Raw genomic sequence first — 23,415 nt, 5'->3', positions numbered from 1 at the left:
TTTTGTTGCGTGGACAATTCTTCATAGATTAAGGGTATTTTTCTGAACTGCATTATTTAATATTGGAAAGTTGTCACTACCCTCAATCAGTATACTATCAGCTGCTTCCAGAATGGCAGAGGGTTCAACGACAGTCAGCTCAAGCTGTCCAAACAAGAAACTGAACCTGTAATCTTTTGGTATGTTTGTTCAATCACACCTGCTCTTACAAAGTGTCATGATGAGAATTGATAAAGAAATCCTTCTTACATGGGAAAATCTGTTTTGGATGGGGATATGGATGGGGACATGGTGTATTCCATTGGGATTGGGTGAAATTAATAGAAAGTCTCAGTCAAGTTATGTCAATCCTTTCCTATTGCTGGAAGATGTATGGCAACATCTGTCAATGGAACAAAGCAGAAGAGAATGAAAGGGCCAATGCCAACTGAAAAGTCTGTGTCACTGATTCTGTCCATCCCACCACACACCTGGTTATACCAAACAAGGAAAGGAAACTCATTGAATTTATCAAAGAAAAAGGAATCTCCAGATTGATTTTGCAAGTTACTTATAAGTTTACTAATACTGAGCACAGGAATTAATGTCGACACTTAAAGCTGTGTGTTAGAAATGATCAGAGCTGGCATTCATCCCCCCACCCTGTGGCATCTGTTCCCCAACCCCACCTCCCCGCGAACAGAGCTGGCACCTATCCTGTCCACTACCCACACACACACACACACTCGATCAGAGCCGGCATCTACCCCCCCTCCCGCGATCAAAGCTGGTATCTGCCCCCCACCCCTCACTAGAACTCCCACTAGGGTCCGCCCCTGGCATTTCCCCAGCACAGGTTGGGGGACAGTGTCAGGGGGCATTGGTAGGCCAGTGCCTGGTCCCTCTCTCCTTTGGTCTATACTCACCTTTACGTCCCCGGGGGACCGGGGGTGGGGGGAGGGGAGCGGTGGATCCCCACCACAGGTTCACATCTGGGTTAACCATTTGTGAACCATGCTGACGTGAGGGATCAATATTTGGTGAGGGGTTTAATTATATTAAAATATATTCAAATCAGGTTCATGCCCAGCAGTGGGCTCATAATCCCACCCAACATTTAAATATGAAATTTTACCAATGCTTTACGGAAACATCAAAACACAACATTTAAATATGGGATAATTATAAATAAATAACATAATTAAAGTAAACAAGGCAGAAGAATACTAATGATAAACACATTTAGATTTTCCATGCTCCAAAATGTGAACTCTCCTTTGCTCAACCTCACACAGTAAGGAATCCAAATCAAAGGGGCGGCACGGTAGCACAGTGGTTAGCACTGCTGCTTCACAGCTCCAGGGTCCCGGGTTCGATTCCCAGCTTGGGTCACTGTCTGTGTGGAGTTTGCACATTCTCCTCGTGTCTGCGTGGGTTTCCTCCGGGTGCTCCGGTTTCCTCCCACAGTCCAAAGATGTGCAGGTTAGGTTGATTGGCCAGGTTAAAAATTGCCCCTTAGTGTCGTGGGATGCGTAGGTTAGAGGGATTAGTGGGTAAATATGTGGGGGTAGGGCCTGGGTGGGATTGTGGTCGGTGCAGACTCGATGGGCCAAATGGCCTCCTTCTGCACTGTAGGGTTTCTATGTTTCTGTAACCTGGTTGAATGGTTCAAGAAATTCTGACCCCTCTTTTTCTCAATTAAAGTTTCAGTTTCCACATTCTAAATTAAAACATACGAACATTTATAACCATGCCACACCTAGTTATATAATTATATAATGTAGATTTAAATAGTAGTTTCACAGAGTTTATTTTAAGTCTATGTTCACTTATACATATTAATCATATGTATATTATACATCTTCAATCTTAAAAATAAAATTAAAAATTACACTTTAAATCAGCCACTAACAATAGGATTAACTGCTTAAAAGAAAGGCAAAATTTGTTTTTAAAGCTTCAACATACCTTAATAGCAGGAATCCTTTTGATCTCTCTGCTTTCAGCAATGGCACGGTGGAAATGTGGTTAGCACTGCTGCCTCACAGCACCAGAGACCCAGGTTCAATTCCAGCCTTGGGTGACTGTGTGTGGAGCTTGTACATTCTCCCCATGTCTGCATGGGTTTCCTCCGGGTGCTCCAGTTCCTTCCCGCAGTCTAAAGATGATTTGTGTACTCTCTGGTCTTCTTCCTTCTCTTCTCATTTCCCCTCTAAAATCTCTATATTAAGACCCAAGGCTTTTTACTCTTATGTGAGGAATAAAAGAATGACCAGGGTGAGGTTAGGGCCGGTCAAGGACAGTGGTGGGAACTTGTGTATGGAATCAGTAGAGATAGGCGAGGTGATGAATGAATACTTTTCTTCAATGTTCACCAAGGAGAGGGGCCATGTTTTTCAGGAAGAGAAGGTGTTACAGGCTAATAGGCTGGAGGAAATAGATGTTCAGAGGGAGGATGTATTGGCAGTTTTGAATAAACTGAAGGTCGATAAGTCCCCTGGGCCTGATGAAATGTATCCTAGGATTCTTTGGGAGGCGAGGGATGAGATTGCAGAGCCTTTGGCTTTGATCTTTGGGTCCTCGCTGTCCACGGGGATGGTGCCAGAGGACTGGAGAGTGGCAAATGTTGTTCCTCTGTTTAAGAAAGGGAATAGAAATGACCTTGGTAATTATAGACCGGTTAGTCTGACTTCGGTGGTTGGTAAATTGATGGAAAAGGTCCTTAGGGATGGGATTTACGACCATTTAGAAAGATGCGGATTAATCCGGGATAGTCAGCACAGATTTGTGAAGGGCAAATCGTGCCTCACAAATTTGATAGAATTTTTTGAGGAGGTAACTAGGTGTGTTGATGAAGGTAGGGCGGTTGATGTCATATACATGGATTTTAGTAAGGCGTTTGATAAGGTCCCCCATGGTCGGCTTATGATGAAAGTAAGGAGGTGTGGGATAGAGGGAAAGTTGGCCGATTGGATAGGTAACTGGCTGTCTGATCGAAGACAGAGGGTGGTGGTGGATGGAAAATTTTCGGACTGGAGGCAGGTTGCTAGCGGAGTGCCGCAGGGATCGGTGCTTGGTCCTCTGCTCTTTGTGATTTTTATTAATGACTTAGAGGAGGGGGCTGAAGGGTGGATCAGTAAATTTGCTGATGACACCAAGATTGGTGGAGTAGTGGATGAGGTGGAGGGCTGTTGTAGGCTGCAAAGAGACATAGATAGGATGCAAAGCTGGGCTGAAAAATGGCAAATGGAGTTTAACCCTGATAAATGTGAGGTGATTCATTTTGGTAGGACAAATTTAAATGTGGATTACAGGGTCAAAGGTAGGGTTCTGAAGACTGTGGAGGAACAGAGAGATCTTGGGGTCCATATCCACAGATCTCTAAAGGTTGCCACTCAAGTGGATAGAGCTGTGAAGAAGGCATATAGTGTGTTAGCTTTTATTAACAGGGGGTTGGAGTTTAAGAGCCGTGGGGTTATGCTGCAACTGTACAGGACCTTGGTGAGACCGCATTTGGAATATTGCGTGCAGTTCTGGTCACCTCACTATAAGAAGGATGTGGAAGCGCTGGAAAGAGTGCAGAGGAGATTTACCAGGATGCTGCCTGGTTTGGAGTGTCGGTCTTATGAGGAAAGGTTGAGGGTGCTGGGGCTGTTCTCTCTGGAGCGGAGGAGATTGAGGGGAGACTTAATAGAGGTTTATAAAATGATGAAGGGGATAGATAGAGTGAACGTTCAAAGACTATTTCCTCGGGTGGATGGAGCTATTACAAGGGGGCATAACTATAGGGTTCATGGTGGGAGATATAGGAAGGATATCAGAGGTAGGTTCTTCACGCAGAGAGTGGTTGGGGTGTGGAATGGACTGCCTGCAGTGATAGTGGAGTCAGACACTTTAGGAACATTTAAGCGGTTATTGGATAGGCACATGGAGCACACCAGGATGGTAGGGAGTGGGATAGCTTGATCTTGGTTTCAGATGAAGGTCGGCACAACATCGTGGGCCGAAGGGCCTGTTCTGTGCTGTACTGTTCTATGTTCTAAGACCAGTTCTTACCTCTCAATCTAACATCCATCCTACAAGCTCTCTCAGTTTCATTTTACTCTCTCTCATCATCCAGGGAGCTCTGGTTTTGGCTGCATTAACTTTCTCCCTTGTGGGAATATAAAGTTTAAAGTTTTAAAGTTTATTTATTAGTGTCACAAGTAGGCTTACATTAACACAGCAATTAAGTTACTGTGAAAATCCCCTTGTACTGCAATTGTACACAAACTATCTCCTCCGCCAGCACTATTTGGTTACATTTTTGTCTTCCTATCTTTGATTCCAGTCTACCCGAAATGGATCCGTTCTCAACCTGTTGAAATTGGCCCTTCTCCAGTTAAGTATATTTTCTCTGAATTGCTCCTTGTTCTTTTTCCATAACTAATCTAAACCACACTTGTTCTACTTGACTCGCCTCATTCCCACTGTAATAATCTACTTCTTCAATATTGCCACTCTCCCCCTCTTTCTTTTCTTCCCCATTTGAATCCAGGAATATGGAGTTATTAATCCTTCTTTTATTGGAACCAAGCCTCGTTATCATTACATCATATTCCCACATAGACATTTGCACCTGTAGTTCACTAATCTTATTTAGCACACTTCATACATCTACAGTCAACCTACCTTAGACCTTATTGTATTCTGTTTCAGTCTGACTCCAACCTAATGCGATATTATTTCTTACTCTGGTGCTATCTGTCTCTCACCATTCTTTGTGCACCTTGTTTCTCCTTTCTAATGCTTGTTCCCAGTGCCCACCCACTGCCAAATTAGTTTAAATCCAAGTCCCCAGATTTTGCAGGGTGGAGGGTCTGGGCGTCCTTTGCTTGTGTTTAGTGGCTTTTTAAACATTTTCACAGTGGTTCGACACAACTGCTGAGCAGTTTCAGAGGGCCTTTAAGAGACACACGTAAACCAGATCAGATATGGAAAGCCAATTTTCCTAAAGGACATTTGTGAACTAGATAGATTTGTACAGCGATCCAGTAGTTTCATGGTCATCATTACTGATGTTTCTTGCAGATTTATTTTTGTCAACTGAATTTAAATATCCAGTTGTCATGGTGAAATCTGAACTCATCCCCCAGAGCATTGGCCTAAGCCTCTGTATTACTACTCCAATAAAATAGGTCTGTTCTCTTCTGCATCCTCCCTTTCTCCCACCATTGGCAGCCATGTCTTCAGCTGTCTAGGCTCCATGGTCTGGAATTGCAGACATCTCCTTCCTCCTGCAGTCCCTGTTTAAAATCCAGGTCTTTGGTTTTGCTTTTGGTCCGCTCTCCTAATATCTGCTCTTCTGGCACAGATCCCATTGTTGATTATATCTGTGTGTGACATAAATGCAATCTAACACTAAATGGAAGGTGACTTTATATCCCAATAATTGATCAGATATTTGGAGTAAGGGAGAGAAAATCGGTGAGATTTTTCTATGGCAGCTATCATTTACCCTTAAATCATTAGTTTTGAGATTAGCTTTGGCCATTATCCAAGAAATAGATACACTTATGGTTTTTTTGAAAGCTGGTTCAAAAATGACCAGAAAATAGGGGGAAAAAATGAACCAATAATCTTTGCACATTTGTCTACCTGAACCAAACCCATTTTTTCTATTAACTTAACAGTTTTCTTTAAAAATCATCTTTCAGATGATAGGGCATCCTCAAGTTTAACGAAACAGGTGACTGCATGTTAAGAGTACCACTTACTCTTTGAAGTGTACTATGCTGACAATGTCAAAAGACACCTGCAGATAGAATTAATTGACCTTAGTGTTAACATACATATCCCTGTACCAGCAGCACAGGCCAATTAGATATGAAAAATGTGGAGTTTCAATAATGCAGTGTAAGGCATTCCAAATAATAAATTCCATTGTCAACACAGGTTACATCTCAGAGGTATCCCTACATTCTAGTTTAGTGTTGAAGCCTTTCTAAAGGAAATAAGTGTATGTATATCGTCAAACAGTTGAGGATTTTCAGAGGTTTTGGCCCGTAACAGCACTTTTTTTTATGGCCACCATTAATAAAGAACAGCAATGGATTTACAGACCATGATTTATTAAGCATTTTGTTCACAAAGCACACTCTCACAGGATCCTTGGTTTATATTCTTTCTACAATTAATATCATGGCACCTTGCAGCAAAATCATTGCTATCTCAAGCCTTAACAAAAATAAGTGAAATAAATTCATCATGCAGAGGAATATGTAAAACATTTCAGCAACAAATATTTAAAATAAAACACATCTTAGCTTCTTGATGTTTTCAGCTGATATACATAAGTAATACAAAGTACCAGATCAGATGGTTCCAGCACATGCACCAAACAGAAAGAACAGAAGTAGCTATTCACAACATTAGGTAGTTAACCACAATATTGGATTTTAAGATTTTTTAAAAAATTCATTTCAAGAGGCAGGATCTCAGTGCTTTGAAAAGGTTACATATCTCATTCTAGGTCATGAATACAACACCATGCACTCCCAGGTTAGGTACAGCACACAGACTGAATGCTGAGCAAGTCCCTTCATCATGCCTGGGTCCAATTTCAGAAAAGCATTCCTACTGCACCCAAGTAAGTTACAATTTACCACTGAAGACATCCTATTGTCTATGGAAGATTATTAATTTGAATGCCAACACCGACGATGAACCAGAGTGGATCCTGTTCTAAACCATTTCACATGGGAAAGTTTAGGCCATCATAAATAATAACTTTTGGTCTAGCAACCTGGACTAGATTGAACCCAGCTCCTAAAGGTAAAATGATAATACACTAACTTACTTTATTACTCAGTTCTCCAGTTTTCCTCTGCAAAATTTCCAAGTTGTTTAAATATGGTCACAGATTTAGCTTAGATTCCTGAGAACTGGCATCCATTGCGAAATTAGACTCCTTTATTCTAAAGGTACACAAGCAAAACAGGAATCCAAGCTAAAACCATGGCATAATATATGTGACTCTTGAACAGTGATGGGCAACCTAGGCTAGTGAGTGGGCCATAAAATTGAACCCAGGCATTTTCACTATGATTAATGAGATTGAATACATTTAATACATGCCACCTATTTCATAAGTTATAGAAAGTGCTTAATCATTCACATATCAACTTCAGGTGGTAAAAACAAAATAAATATTTACGCTTGATTGGACACAGAGGGAGTGCATGGCTCCCATAGTCAATGTTGTGCGTAATCAGCCCCCACCTTCCTTCACATGTCCTTGCTTTACACGTGTGTAATTATAGTAGGAAAAAAGCTATACAGTTGGAAACCAGTGGAATGTGACAACCCTGCACGTGGACAAAGGTCAACAAAATGTCTCGTGGCCACACTCAGAAACCAGATGGCGGCAGGTTGTCCACCACTGCGGCAGATAAGATAGTGGCCGTGTTCAGAAAATGAATTTGACTTAACTTCGTGCAAAATGCTTATGAAGACATAGCTGCGTGTCTTGTGTAAGATTATACAGTTCAATGAATATCAACCTACTGTCTTTTGATCTCATTATTATATGAAGTACAGGAATAGCAAATCTATTCAAATTGTTCAATGAGAGGCAATATTTTGCTAAAAGGAGTAAACCATTAATCCAAAAATGGAATATTAAATAATCCCTACAAGATAAAAATATGAAAAAATATACGCAATGAACTTCCACGGGATTACTACTAGACACCTGTCACTGAAGATTTGGTGTTTTGGTATGAATAATTCTGAGTGACTTTCTTTTGAACAGTAATCGTGCTGTTTTATGACACCTTGGAACAATCATGTCGGAAGGCAGTTTGTTTGCAATTAAGGTTACCTGGATTTGATAACATATGCTAGGCAATGACGTGAGAGACATAGATAATTACACTTCCTGGATTTTCATGGCTTCTTTAGGCCATTTGTAGTCGTCTAATACAAAGGAATCATAATCAGGGCTGTAGATTTGAGCACGAATAAATGTCTCCTTGTCCGCAGGTTCAGGGTACCAAGCAGCTAGGTTATTTTTATAGGCGTAATCCACAATCTATAAGCAAAAAGACAACATCTTAAAGACAAATAAACAGTTGCCGCAGAATTTAAAAGCATTAACTCCACCATAAGGTATCAGGATTTTCAATTAATCTCTTTCATGGAAACGGTTTGGGGATGAGTCATATTTAAATGTCGAGAACTAAAACAAGGTGAATTTGTATAAGTTGCAGTCTCGGAAACGGTGGCGGGGGGGGGGGGGGGGGGTCAGATTTCTGGAGGGGAAATAGGAAATTGAGGTCTTAATATGAGAGATTTTTTACAACCAGTGGGGACATTATTGCACTTGTTACTGCGGTTCAGCCTGCCTGACAAAACAACCACCTACATAATAGGGATGATTCTAGTCACCTAGGTTGTGACCCAGCATTGGGGGAGTGGCCACTCGGTTTGGTTGCCAGGTCTATTGGCAAATCCCTGAATGGCAAAGAGTCAAGTCAAAGGCACCCACTACCTTATCCACAGGAATTCAGGAAGAGGAAAGGACAGAAGAGTCACGTGTGCCGTCAGTCAGGTTTAAAGAGGAGATTGTGTGGAGCACGCGTGAACCATGGACCCATTATTCCATTTGTTCATTTGCTGTCTGTAAAATAAAACAGCTTAATGACTTGTATCTGGCCTCAGATCACCAAAGTGTTTCTCAATCCATCTCCTAAAAGGCTGGAGAGTGTAAGAGGATGTGAGAGAAAGCCATCAATGTCCAGTTCAAGTTAGAGAAACTACTGTTATGTTATCTGAAACAAGAATAGAGTCCGCCAGCATGACTCCAACATTCCTGTCGCTTGGCATTGTAACTCAGCACCTTGCTCTCATGCCCACATGTCTGTCCTTTGCCTGCAGCAATGCTCCAGTGAATACTGGCACAACCTCGAGGAACAGCATTCCCTCTTCCAGTTGGGCTTGTTGCAACTCTCGGGACTCAACATTGAGTTCAGTAACTTTAGATTTTGACATTTCTTCTCCATTTAAACTCATTTTTGAAGTATCCCATACATGTATTGCCTCAACACAAACCTCCCTCATCCCACACCAGGTCATCCATCTTTTGTTCTTAAAAGTCGCTACTTTTTGTTGCAACTTCTTAAAGCTCTAACTCATTTTCCCTCCCCTCAGTTCTGAAGAAGAGCCAAAGGACTTTCTCTCCTTACAGATGCTGCCAGACCTGCTGAGTTTTTCCAGCATCTTCTGTTTTTGACTGAGGTTTCACTATCTGGCAGAACTAGACACTAGAACTGATTAGGTAGAACTAACCAGCAGTGCTATACCTGATAAAATACCAAAGCAACCATGGAATTTGCAACTTCTGCATTATGAAAATTGAAGCTATCTTCAATTATACATAATGTACAATTGATATTTTTACACAGTTGTTCTATTGAACATATTACAGACAAAAAGATCCAAAGAAACAGCGTTTGCACAGTGACTGTTATTTTAAAACCAGTTATCTGGGCAGGAAAAGAACTTGAGCTGAATTTCTTCACTGAAACTTGAATCCACATGGAGAGGCACAAAGAATGTGGGTAACCTCAGACAGGACACAGACTTTTTAACAACCATCATCATTGCTGCTCCATAACTGACAGCAGGATATGCTTGAAATAGGATAAATAGCTGTGTTTGCAGTCTGCCTGACAGTGGCAATATTATTGCATTTTTTTTGCAATATTACAAAGTGCCAAACTATATGTCACACAACAATCCTGTTCACTCACTCATCACTCTTTTACTTGCCTGCCTACATTAACTTTTAATCCCCTGTGCCTCAAAATTAAAATTCTCATCCTCACAATTAAATTCTTAAATTTCCTTACTGTTCTCCAGCGACCTTACAACCCTCTCTCGCTGAATGTTTTGTTTCTGTAGCTCTGGCTTCCTCTTCTCCTCATTTTGTCTCAACTGTGCCTTCAACCATTTTGGACCCTTACCTCCCATCTCCCTCTCCTTCAAGATCCTCCTTAAAATACAATTTTGATCAAAGGTTTTGGTCTCCAATCTCAATCCAATCCCAATCCTTTGCGTGGGTGCCATTTTTCTTGATTAATACTTTGTGAAGCATTTTGGGACTTTTTCTACACCAAGAGTACTACATAAACACAAGCCGTTGTTACCACCCCCAGGTTCAGTTCCCCAATGTATCTAAATTAGCCTGCAGTCTGTTTATCTTGTATGAAGTTCTAACTTCCGCACAATCCTTAACGTCACCAATAAACCGGAGTTCTGTACTTAGGACAGCTTCATCTGAATCAAGAACAGTGAAGAGCCATGATCTAAACATTGATTACGCTGTGGGGAGGTAGTGGCGTAGTGGTATTATCACTGGACTCGTAACCCAAAAATCCAGGGACCTGGGATTGAATCCCACCACTGCAGATGGTGGAATTTGAAATCAATAAAAATCTGGAATTAGTAGTCTAATGATGACCACGATTGTTGGAAAAGTCCATCTGGTTCACTAATGTCCTTTAGGGAAGGAAATCTGCTATTCTTACCTGGTCTGACCTACATGTGACTCCAGAGCCATAGCAATGTGGTTGACTCTCAACTGTCCTTCAAGGGCAACTAGGGATGGGTAATAAATGCTGATGTGGAGATGCTGGCGTTGGACTGGGGTAAGCACAGTAAGAAGTCTCACAACACCAGGTTAAAGTCCAACAGGTTTATTTGGTAGCAAATACCATAAGCTTTCGGAGCACTGCTCCTTCGTCAGATGGAGTGGATATCTGCTCTCAAACAGTGCACAGACACAGAAATCAAGTTACAGAATACTAATTAGAATGCGAATCTCTACAGCCAGCCAGGTCTTAAAGGTACAGACAATGTGGATGGAGGGGGCATTCAACACAGGTTAAAGAGATGTGTATTGTCTCCAGACAGAACAGCTAGTGAGATTCTGCAAGATCAGGGGGAAAGCTGTGGGGGTTACTGATAATGTGACATAAATCCAACATCCCGGTTTAGGCCGTCCTCATGTGTGCGGAACTTGGCTATCAGTTTCTGCTCAGCGACTCTGCGCTGTCGTGTGTCGTGAAGGCCGCCTTGGAGAACGCTTACCTGAAGATCCAAGGCTGAATGCCCGTGACTGCTGAAGTGCTCCCCCACAGGAAGAGAACAGTCTTGCCTGGTGATTGTCGAGCAGTGTTCATTCATCCGTTGTCGTAGCATCTGCATGGTTTCCCCAATGTACCATGCAACCAAGTAGACGCTACGACAACGGATGAATGAACACCGCTCGACAATCACCAGGCAAGACTGTTCTCTTCCTGTGGGGGAGCACTTCAGCAGTCACGGGCATTCAGCCTTGGATCTTCAGGTAAGCATTCTCCAAGGCGGCCTTCACGACACACGACAGCGCAGAGTCGCTGAGCAGAAACTGATAGCCAAGTTCCGCACACATGAGGACGGCCTAAACCGGGATGTTGGATTTATGTCACATTATCAGTAACCCCCACAGCTTTCCCCCTGATCTTGCAGAATCTCACTAGCTGTTCTGTCTGGAGACAATACACATCTCTTTAACCTGTGTTGAATGCTCCCTCCACCCACATTGTCTGTACCTTTAAGACCTGGCTGGCTGTAGAGATTCGCATTCTAATTAGTATTCTGTAACTTGATTTCTGTGTCTGTTTGCACTGTTTGAGAGCAGATATCCACTCCATCTGACGAAGGAGCAGTGCTCCGAAAGCTTATGGTATTTGCTACCAAATAAACCTGTTGGACTTTAACCTGGTGTTATGAGACTTCTTACTGTAATAAATGGTGGCCAGACAGCGACATCCATGTCCCACGAATGAATAAAAAATTAAGAAAATATTTGTTTACCTTTGTGGCAATCTTGAATGAAACATCTCTGATGGTGCTTAGCGGTGGGTACAGACGTCCTTCTGCAAGATTCTTCTCCGTCACTAGTTCAGCAACAACCTGGGCAAAGAAAAAAATTAAATCACGCAACTGGGATTCGTGCAGCATTAAAGAAAGTGGGACCGAGTATCACTAATTTACCGCCGCCATATGCCTCGTTTACTATGAACACTTGTTTTGTACTTCAATTGTTAAAATGTAAAGAATTTGAGTCCTTTTCTGCAAGAATTACTGTTTCCATTTACTTTTCACAGGGAGGGACGCTCTCCTTGAAACTAGCTTTATAGTGGCATTGGGTATAGGTCCCCTATATCTGGGTACAGATCCCCTATTCCACACTTGATGAATGCAAAGAGAACTAGAGATGAAAGAAAAGTGAAGAAAACTACAAAAAGGAGGATTCTGAACCCACCATTGAAGATATAATTTCTAAAACTGGATAAAGTCAATGTGGTAGCTGTACTCCAATACATCATAGCAATGACAATACTACCATATGTATTCCATGAACAGTATCCCAGCAAAGGACACAGGTTACCTGTGATTGTCAATATGTGCTTTGTACTGGCATATGATGCCACAGTTGCAAACACTATAGTTCTTTCATATACTTGTGTGTCATGATCATTTTTGCTTAAAATATGAATAATCACATAGATATTATATTACATATATATTTCTATATAACTACCTATATACACAAACACCCATATTATAAACATATAACACTAATGATTGGGAGTTGAAGTGGATGAGGGATCATGAATATATAATGCCAACCATTTCAAGTTGGGTAGTTCCTTGTAGAGAGAACAGTCTGTTTCTTTGCCTTCTGCTTTTTTTAAAATGAAGGGAGTTATGTAATAATGAGGATTAGAAACTAATCCTCGTTTCACTATACTTGCATGACTGCAGGAAAAGAAATAATAAAAGAATCCGAGATTGATGAACTTATTTTCCCTACAGCTAACTAGATGCTGCAAGTTAAAAGCACAATACAGTTGGACCTTTTGACACATCTAAATGGACAATGCAAATGCAAGTTTTGCTCTTCTTTCTTGAATGTTCCTCTTGTCTGTAAGAAGACAGGATAGTCAAAGGATGGTGTACAGGGAGAGGTCAACTTTCCTATTAATAAAGCAGTTGTGCATTTGTACTTGCAAAAAAAAACATTTTTGTTCAGCCATACGAGAAGAAAGAAATGTCATTTTAAAAATAATTTTGCAGTAACTCCAGAAACTGGGAGTTCATTGATGCAAACCTCGGCTGCAATGAGGAAGACCTCTTCTTCGATGTGTCTCAGTCCACATGCGATAACTCCAAGTGCAACTCCAGGGAAAATGTAGGCGTTGTTGCCCTGTCCTGGGACAAAGGTACGACCGTCAGGAAGGGTTACAGGATTGAATGGACTGCCACTGGCAAATATTCCACGGCCCTGTAGATAGTAATCAAATATATTACTTAATATGCCAATTAATAAAAGAAATCAAATATTTACGTATTCATTATTTCCAGAATTTATTGTATAAGCAATGCATTAGAACAGATGGTGTCAGTAACAAAGAATTTGTGTCAACAGAGACTGTCTCTCTGAAATCTCTCTGAATGTAAAATAAATACCCTTACACCCTGATTCAATTATTCATTATCACCTTTCTTTAAATTGGAGAAAGAATGGATCCGAAGCTATGGGCTGGATTTCCCTGCCCACTGAGATCGGACTGAGAGGTCAGAGGGCTGGTATTGGGAGGGGAACCCAACATCTTTCCATCATCACCGTATATTATCAGTGGAAGGAAACTTGATGGCATGGTTGCCCAAGTTGAGCCACTTAGGTGACTAATAAAAGGGTCACTTTCCACTCCCACCAGCGTTTTGCCTGTGATGGGAGGGTCCAAATCAAATCAAAATCAATGAGAGGCTCCTCTTCCTGCTAAGGTTTACCTAACAGTCTCCCAACATGGCAATGGGCCCTCCCATTGGTGTTATATGATCCAAGGAGGGCCTTCTGTGGCAATTCATTCATGGGACATGGGAGTCACTGGCTGGCCAGCACTTATAGCCCATCCCGAGTTGCCCTTGGAGGTAGTTGAAAGTCAACTACATTGATGTGGCTCTGGAGTCACATGTAGGCCAGACCAGGTTTGGACGGCAGATTTCTTTCACTAAAGAACATTAGTGAACCAGATGGGTTTTTCCGACAATTGACAATGGTTTCATGGTCATCAATAGATTTTTAATTCCAGATATTTTTTATTGAATTCAAATTTCACCAGTTGCCGTGGTGGGATTTGAACCCGTGTCCTCAGAATTGACCCACATCCAGATTGCCAGGGCCCCAGCTTTTCCCAACCAAACTCACCTCACTTCACTGGTACCCCACCTCTTATAGGTGGTGCGGTCGAGGACGCTGGCTATGCGATTGGACCGAGAGCTCTTGGGAGCTGGCTGTCATTCTCAATGGTCAGTGACCCCAGTGGCAGCCTCCTAATTGGTTGCAGTTGGCAAAATGCCATCCCGGGGTCCTGCCAACCACTGGAAAGGGATTGCCTCTGACATACGGTCCTGGTAACTTCAATGTCCCCCATAAAATTCAGCACTATATTTCATCGAATTTAATTATGTAACTTACGATTGTGCAAGAAATTAATCCTTTGTCAGACTTATGCAATTATAGTGCAACGAGCAGCAGTGCCAATGCTGGAAACTGAGATTGTTTGGAGTGATTCTAAAATGATATCAACTCAAATCACTAGGCTATTGTTGAAAGACGTCTCAAAGAACACAAGAGGTTTGTATTTCACCTGGTGGAGGTGGAAACCCACAGGAGGTTAAAGCTAACGTATCCCACAAAAAATGTTAATCTCATGCACTGCATTATAAAACTTGTCTTCAAATAAACAGAACTTGGCTTGAAGAAGCAAATACCGTGTAGATTTCTTACTTCAGTCAGTCGATAACAGGCCTCTGCTGTGCACTCTGACTTGCTGGTCGGATTACTCAAAGCAAAAATAATTGGATGTTCATTATGTGAAGCCATTTCCTTTAATATTTGCTCTGTAAAGGCTCCCCTAATGGCTGCTACTCCTGGGAAAATACAAAATAAGAATGATGCGGTTATTCAGCCTCAACATTTTTGTCACTGAAGTATTTGGAGATTTAAACACATTCAGTGCTGCATGTCGGTTCTCTTTAACTGCAGCAACGCTATGGGATATTTCCAGGCCCAGACAAAGGGAGCAAAATGACAGCTTTCATTTTATAATTAAAACGAGAGGGAGGTGGTGAGAGGGAGGGTTTAAAACCTCTCCTCTTTTCATAAAAGATCATTTGAAATAACCATTTACAACAAGATGCAGTAGCTGCAAACATTTACAGTGTGTCTAAAGCAGAGCGTTTGGGTGGAATTTTCCCGTTCCGCCTGCCAACGGAATAGTAGCAGGTGGGACACGGACCATGCAAAGGTCCGTTTACCTCGGGAGGGATTTTCCGACTTTGGGGCGAATGCTGCCGGAAAATTCTACCCTTTGTCCTTAGGAATATTTTAGCTGCATGACGAGATAACACAGATAAAATTTAAAAATTAGTTTACCTGTGATTCAAAAATTATTTTCAACTTATTGCAGCTGACCAAGGGTTAAAATAGAAAATGACTTCTCTTGCCCATTACAAGAGTGATGGAGATGAACTGACTGTATGACCAAGCCAGGTTGCTTGATCTGTAAACTAATGAAGAACCAGAAGCTTCTTCCTACATGCTAATCAAATTCTACATGACAAAAGCATGAGTAGCAATGAGAGGCCTGGACAGAATGTGAATTTTTGCTTGTCAAATCATTCAATCCATCAAATGCTGCATAAGGGATGCTGAAATAGGAAATAAAAACAGAAAATGCTGGAAAATCTCATAAGGTCTGACAGCATCTGTGGAGAGAGAATAGTGCCAGCATTTTGAGTTTGGATGACCCTTCGTCAAAGTTTGTGTTCTTGGATCACGGCGCATCCCCTGGGAGCAAGCTTTCGGCCCTTTCCCTGGGAGCAAGCTTTCGGCCCTTCCCCTGGGAGCAAGCTTTCGGCCCTTCCCCTGGGAGCAAGCTTCCAGCACTGAACTCACCAGAGTTTGCAGAGCCTCTCTTTCAATTGGGCCAAGCGGGTGCAAACACTATGACACCCACATCTCCAGTAATGCCCAGTACCCTCTCAGCTGTGGAGAGCGGGGACTATCCTTCTGATAATAACTTACTTGGCTCCAGCTAAGAAGGCCAATCTGCAGCATTAAAAAATAATCCGGGTGTTGGAAGTTCAGGCCACTTCCCTGGCCTGTTGTGTACTGGTGATGTTCACATCTCCTTTCGTACACCTCACTGGGGTCCACAATTGCGACTGATTTGAACCTGAGCATAATGGTACTTAACTATGAATTCAGTCATTTAAATATTAAATTATATAATTTCTCTTAAGGACTGTAAAAGCTATTCACTTTACTACTCATGACCTGAGTGAACTGCCATATGTGGAAAACTTAATTATTTCAAAGTTCAACAATACTGAGCCCACAGGGATGTGAAGTTGTTGAGTTCCTGTCACTTCAACTCCTCTCCATATGGTTTCCCTGTAGAACTGCGCTGTGTTATCTTTCTCTCACTGTGGACCAAACTCTTGGATCCAGTCCTGGTTAGTTTTTCTTTTTAAAAGAGCCCTGCATTGACTATAGCCACAAACAAAAGATGTGGAGGCCAGAGACATTTTCCTGGCAGCTGTCTAAGACAGAACCAGATGGTCTGACCCCAAGATAAGCTTCCAACCTCATATCTACACCATCACTAAGGCCATCCAACCTTTGTAACATTATTCTGTATCATCTCTGCCCATCTGCTGCTGAAGCCCTCAGATGTTCCTTTTAACTAATCCAATGTACTCCTGGCTTGTTTCTCGTATTCTCTGTAATGTTGAGGCTATGTGCTGCCCATCTTCTCAGTTGCACCAAGTCCTGCTCATTTTTCACCCCTTTGCTCGCTGGCCTACAATGACTCCAAGTCAATCAACCATCCCAATTTTAAAATTCTCACCCCTGTTTTAAAACCCCTTTTGAGTTTTTCCCCTCCATATCTCACTAAACTACTCCAACCCCATGACCCTCCGAGATGTCTGTACTCGTCTGATGCTGACCTCTTCCATTTCACTGATTTTAATTGCTCTACAATGGAGACCATGGCTTTAACCACTGAAGCCATTAGATCTGAAATTCCTTTCTTGAGTCTCTCCACCTTCCTCCCTTTAAAATGTTCCTTAGGAACATGTAGGAAGGATGTGGATGCATTGGAAAGGGTGCAGAGGAGATTTACCAGGATGTTGCCTGGTATGGTGGGAAGGTCTTATGAGGAAAGGCTGAGGGACTTGAGGTTGTTTTCGTTAGAGAGAAGGTTAAGAGGTGACTTAATAGAGGCATACAAGATGATCAGAGGATTTGATAGGGTGGATAATGAGAGCCTTTTTCCTCAGATGGTGATAGCTAGCACGAGGGGACATAGCTTTAAATTGAGGGGAGATAGATATAGGACAGATGTCAGAGATAGGTTCTTCACTTAGAGACTGGTATGGGCGTGGAATGCCCTGCCTGCAGCAGTAGTGGACTCGCCAACATTAAGGGCATTTAAATGGTCATTGAGTAAACATATGGATGATATTGGAATAGTGTAGGTTAGATGGGATTTAGATTGGTTTCACTGGTCGGCGCAACATCGAGGGCCGAAGGGCCTGTACTGCGCTGTAATGTTCTATGTTCTATATGCTTCCTATTTGACTAAACTTTGCCACCTGTCCTAATATTTCCTTACATGACTTAGTGGCTATTTTCTTTAAATAACAATCCAATGAACCACCCGTGGTAATTTGAAGGCACAATATAAATGCATGTTGTTGTTGTTGTATTGTTCTGCACCAGTTTCGGATTTACCCTTCAGTCGTCCCCCTATCCCTTCAGCACCAGCTTTCAATACCATTATAGAAACACGCGAGTTTGAATTTGATAACCTCAGTTAGGGCTTTAATCCCAGCTCCTGTTCAAGAGGAGCATAGAAACTATAGTCAGGTTAAGCAAATCCTAAAGTTACAGGGAGGGAACAAATGACAGGAAGAGGTTAAAGTGCAAGAAGGTTGTTGCTGACGTGGAGTGTTGAAGCAAAGGAAGTGTACCAGCAATATGGAAACCCTGGTTTATTCTAACTGTGATTATGAACACACAGTGTGGAAATAGAAATGGCCAGAAAAATGCAGTAACTGACAGAATGGAGGGTGGGGTGGGTTGGGTGGAGGAAACTGGATGATGAATACTAAGACAGGATGGCTTTTGCTACCTAGACTAAATTTCCCTTAAATGAAAAAAACAAGTCGATTGAAAAATAGAGATTATTTGTTCAAAGAAAATATGGGCAACACCCTTCAGTCACCAAATATTCAACACAAAAGATCTCAGCCTCAGTTTACCCTGGGGCAGGGCTTTTTGACAGCCAGCTGAACTTTCTCTAATGTTGGAAGGAACAGTTAGTACCTGCTGTCTCTGTGTTCATTAGAAGAAAACCTGTTCATTTGAAGTAAATATATAGAAACATAGAAAACTACAGCACAAAAACAGGCCCTTTGGCCCCACAAGTTGTGCCGAACATATCCCTACCTTTTAGGCCTACCTATAACCCTCCATCCTATTAAGTCCCATGTACTCATCCAGGAGTCTCTTAAAAGACCCTATTGAGTTTGCCTCCACCACCACTGACGACAGCCGATTCCACTCGCCCACCACCCTGTGTGTGAAAAACTTCCCCCTAACATTTCCCCTGTATCTACCCCCCAGCACCTTAAACCCGTGTCCTCTCGTAGCAGCCATTTCCACCCTGGGAAAACGCCTCTGAGAGTCCACACGATCTATGCCTCTCAACATCTTATATACCTCTATTAGGTCTCCTCTCATCCTACGTCTCTCCAAGGAGAAAAGACCGAGCTCCCTCAGCCTATCCTCATAAGGCATGCCACTCAATCCAGGCAACATCCTTGTAAATCTCCTCTGCACCCTTTCAATCTTTTCCACATCCTTCCTGTAATGAGGCGACCAGAACTGAGCACAGTACTCCAAGTGGCGTCTGACGAGGGTCTTATATAGCTGCAATATGGATGGAGTGTTTAAAGTTTATTTATTAGTGTCACAAGTAGCAATGAAGTTACTGTGAAAATCCCCTGGTCGCCATACTCCAGCGCCTGTTCAGGTACACTGAGTGAGAATTTAGCATGGCTGGTGCACCTAACCATCATGTCTTTCAAACTGTGGGAGGAAACTGGAGCACCCGGAGGAAACCCACGCAGACACGAGGAGAACGTGCAGACTCCACACAGACGGTGACCCAAGCCAGGAATCGAACCCGGGTCTCTGGCACTGTGATGCAGGAGTGCTAACCACTGTACCACTGTGATGCCCACAAATTTATTTCTTTGCATAAAACCACACACAAATGTTACTAACAGTAGGGGCTGCAAGGGCACTAAAATATCGGAAACATTAAGGAATGCTGTCCTTCAACAACCTCCATCATTATCTTTTTGAAAATGAATACTTTCACACCAGGTTTTGATGATATTTGTAATGTGACAGCAATTGCAAATCTGTATGACAATCCTACACTAATTAGTCTCTACAAATTCCCTGATCTGGGACAGCTGAAATCACTGTTTGAATAAAACTCTTAAAAAAGATCAACAAAAACGTAACAGAAGAAAACAATATGCTTGAAGCTAATCCTAACGGTAGCACAGTGGTTAGCACTGCTGCTTCACAGCTCCAGGGTCCCGGGTTCGATTCCCAGCTCGGGTCACTGTCTGTGTGGAGTTTGCACATTCTCCTCGTGTTTGCGTGGGTTTCCTCCGGGTGCTCCGGTTTCCTCCCACAGTCCAAAGATGTGCGGGTTAGGTTGATTGGCCAGGTTAAAATTGCCCCTGAGATGCGTAGATTAGTGGGTAAATATGTGGGGGTAGGGCCTGGGTGGGATTGTGGTCGGTGCAGACTCGATGGGCCGAATGGCCTCCTTCTGCACTGTAGGGTTTCTATGATTTCTATGATTTCTATGATTTCTAACTCATATTTCATTTTTAAGAAGTCGGTTGTACAGAATTTGGATATTGCTGAAAAAAGAGACATGTTGCTGAAACTTTTGGTCTTGCACTCATCAGGACAAATGCAAGAATACCAAATTTCAAATGTTCACAACAATTTATACCACTAGAGAAAAAAGGTGCTTGCTGATTGTCTGGCAGATTTACTTTGATTGGCTGAGACATGGCCATGGAGAAAACAATATGTAACAACGGGCTCCCATACTTCTGGATAATTCAGAAAAGGTGCAGTGCTTGAACATATCCCTCTTGTTTGCAGAGATTGGATTCTGTGTACAAATGTATGTTGCTTCTGGCAAGCGTAAATGAGCCACATTATGAGCTTGTAATGATGCACTTTCCAATACTTCATTAATTAATAACAAATTAATTGTCATTTAATTATGCAGTTAAAGTTCATAATAGTCATGAGGATGAGCAGCTGAGTGCGTGCTTTACCCATCCCGCCCTGAATTATGGAGAATGGTGGTCCTATACCTGTTGGACTTTAACCTGGTGTTGTTAAACTTCTTACTGTGTTTACCCCAGTCCAACGCCGGCATCTCCACATTATGGAGAATGGGTCAGGGTTGGGTGGGAAAGTGGTGGGCTGGTCACCTGATATAATTTAATTACCCCCTTGCTGAAAACACATACAGCTGGGGGGGACATAAAGTCCAGCCTTCAATCTACTTCCAGTTGAATATCTCCATACAGTTCCAGTTTAAGATAGAGTAATAAATTGTTCCTTATTTATGGTAGCTCAGTGTGATAATCTGACATTAACATTCAGTATGAACCCAAGTGTAAGGTAGGGGTGGCACGGTGGCACAGTGATTAGCACTGCTGCCTCACAGCGCCAGGGACCCAGGTTTGATTTCCGGCTTGGGCGGAGTTTGCACATTCTCCCCGTGTGTGTGTGCATTTCCTCCGGATATTCTGGTTTCCTCCCACAGTCCGAAAGATGTGCTGACTAGGTGCATTGACCATGCTAAATTCTCCCTCAGTGTACTCGAACAGGCGCCGTAATGTGACGACTAGGGGATTTTCACAGTAACTTCATTGCAGTGTTAATGTAAGCCTACTTGTGACACTAATAAATAAACTTTAAACTTTAAGTGTCATTCATTCTTTAACTGTACCTATTAAAGCTGTTGGTTTAACTTTCTTCACAACTTCTTCCAAGCTTTTTGTTGGTGGATGATCCTGAGCAAACATCTCCTTTTCATGGGTCAATTGGCTTCTTTCCTGAACAAGAGCAGAAAGGAGCATTAAGAATAGACTTTATATGTGCAGCACATCCATTCCACATGTGGTAACTTGGGGCAGAACCTGCCTTTCATGGATTGGTCTCTTCATTCATCAGCAAATGTGCACCACATAAAACTTCCCTATCTCCAAAGTATTTGATTTGCTGCAGGTCCTTAATCTAATGCAAATGGAGGGATACCACAGCCGTTGATATCCAGCAAATCAAATGTCACTATTTTTTCTTACTCAAGATTAAAGGGCTAAGCAGCTGTACTAGTTTCAGACTATTAAATCATCAATGCTCCCACAAAACTGAAGCAGCAGCATTTGGCTTTTTATATTTGCTCTTACGCAGAACACCTTGCTGCCATTTACAACAACTGGCACTCATATACTGTACCATAGAAAGTTGTTCCAAAGTACAGAGGTATGAGGGAAAAAGAATAGGAGCCAACCGCATGAAAGACAGTGGTGTGTGTACATGTGTGAGTGTATGGGAGGGGTGGGGGAAATGGGGAATGGCCAAACATTTAGCTAAAGAACTGGATTTTTAGGTTGGGTCTATAGGAAAGTTGGGGGAGGTCTGAGAAGGGAATTCCAGAAATTGGGATCCTTACACAACAGAAAGCCAGGTTGTCAGTGGCAGGGCAATGGGAATGGCTGTACAAAGAAGCAAAGTTAAAGGACTGGTGGGTTTGGGGATGGGATGCTGTTGCACTGGAGGGAGGACAGGGCAAACTACTGGGGAAACCATATGAAGATTTATTTTCAAGGATGAGAATCTCACATGTGAGGCACACGGGGATCAGTGATGGATGTTACAGGCAAACATGAGCCAGGGGAGCAGAGTTCTGGATGAGTTGAAGTTTACAGAGGGTGCAGGAAGGAAAACCAGGATGATGATGACAACAAGAAAAACAGCTTGTATCTAGATAGCATCTTAACACAATGAAATGTGCCCAAGCACTTCACAGGTGCATTACAAGACAAAGTATGACACTGAGCTACGCAAGGAGATATTGGCCGGAATTTTACCATCCCACTAACCACGGGAATCGGAGTGGGCGAGGGGTGGATCATGGAAATGTCCGTTGACCTCGGGCAGGATTTTCCAGTTTCGGGGTGAGCGAGGCCGGAAACTCCCGCCCATTAAGTCTGATGATCAAAAGCTTGGTCAAAGTGGTAGGTTTAAGAAGTGTCTTAAAAGGAGGAATGTGAGTAAGAGGTGTAAGGGAAGGTATTTCAGAGCTTGGGCTGACTTAACTAAAGTCACATTTACCAAGAGTGCAGCAATTATAACTGCAAATGCACAAGAGGGATTAAAGAGGTAGAATGTCTTAAAGGTGGAAAGCGTGGTGAAGAAGTGTAGGGAGTGTATTTCAGAGCATGAAAGCACAGCGACCACTGGTGGAGCAATTATAATTGGGAACTCACAAAAGGCCAGAGTCAGAGGTGTGCAGATATCACAGAGGGTTGCTTGGCTGGAGGAGATTACAGAAATAGGGAGATCTAAGGCCACAGTGGGATTTGCAAACAGGGATGAAAATTTTAAAGTCCTTTATGGGAGTCAATGTAAGTCAGTGAGCACAGCCGTGATAGGGCAGGAATTGGTGCAAGTTAAGACACAGGCAACTGAGTTTGTGATGACTTCCAATAGTTCCAGGTAGAATGCGGGAACATTGGAATGGTCGGGTCTAGAGGTGGCAAAGTATAGATGTGAATTTTAGCAGCAGGTAGGGACAGAGGAGTCAATATCATGGAGATGGAAATTGTGATCTTAAAAATTTCTTCATAAAATGTGTGTGTTGTCGGCAAGGTCAACATTTATTGCCCATTCCTAACTGTCCTTGACAAGATGAGAGGTGCACCACATTCTTGAACTGCTACAGTCCATGTGATGTGTAGGTGCACCCACAGTGCTGTTTGGGAGTTCCATAATTTTGACCCAACGACAGTAGAGGAATATATTACCAAGTCAGGAAGGTGTGAGGTGCAGGCGGTGGTGCTCTTCAAGATAATGGAGGTATGGGTTTGGAAGGTGCTGTCGAAGAAGCTTTGGTGAGTTGCTGCAGTGTATCTTTTATGTGGTACACACTGCTGCCACTGTGC

The 23,415-nt window shown here is 42.4% G+C and overlaps 1 protein-coding gene across 1 annotated transcript in view; it reads right to left on the bottom strand.

Moving 5' to 3' along the window:
• Nucleotides 1-6,068: 6,068 nt before the first annotated feature.
• LOC144499646 (NADP-dependent malic enzyme-like) overlaps nucleotides 6,069-23,415 on the bottom strand; it is a 154,043-nt gene continuing 136,696 nt past the window's right edge. The window contains exons 11-15 of the mRNA XM_078221873.1: nucleotides 21,198-21,303; nucleotides 14,861-15,003; nucleotides 13,178-13,351; nucleotides 11,878-11,976; nucleotides 6,069-8,050 (exon numbers count right to left, since the gene is read on the bottom strand). Of these exons, the coding sequence (XP_078077999.1) occupies nucleotides 7,889-8,050; nucleotides 11,878-11,976; nucleotides 13,178-13,351; nucleotides 14,861-15,003; nucleotides 21,198-21,303 (684 nt within the window). The 3' untranslated portion in view covers nucleotides 6,069-7,888. The remainder of the gene's footprint in view (nucleotides 8,051-11,877; nucleotides 11,977-13,177; nucleotides 13,352-14,860; nucleotides 15,004-21,197; nucleotides 21,304-23,415) is intronic.

This window comes from Mustelus asterias, chromosome 10 (assembly GCF_964213995.1).
Source record: "Mustelus asterias chromosome 10, sMusAst1.hap1.1, whole genome shotgun sequence".
NCBI lineage: Eukaryota > Metazoa > Chordata > Chondrichthyes > Carcharhiniformes > Triakidae > Mustelus > Mustelus asterias.
Note: the sequence above shows the minus strand (reverse complement) of the source record. Positions and strands in the feature narration are given on the sequence as shown.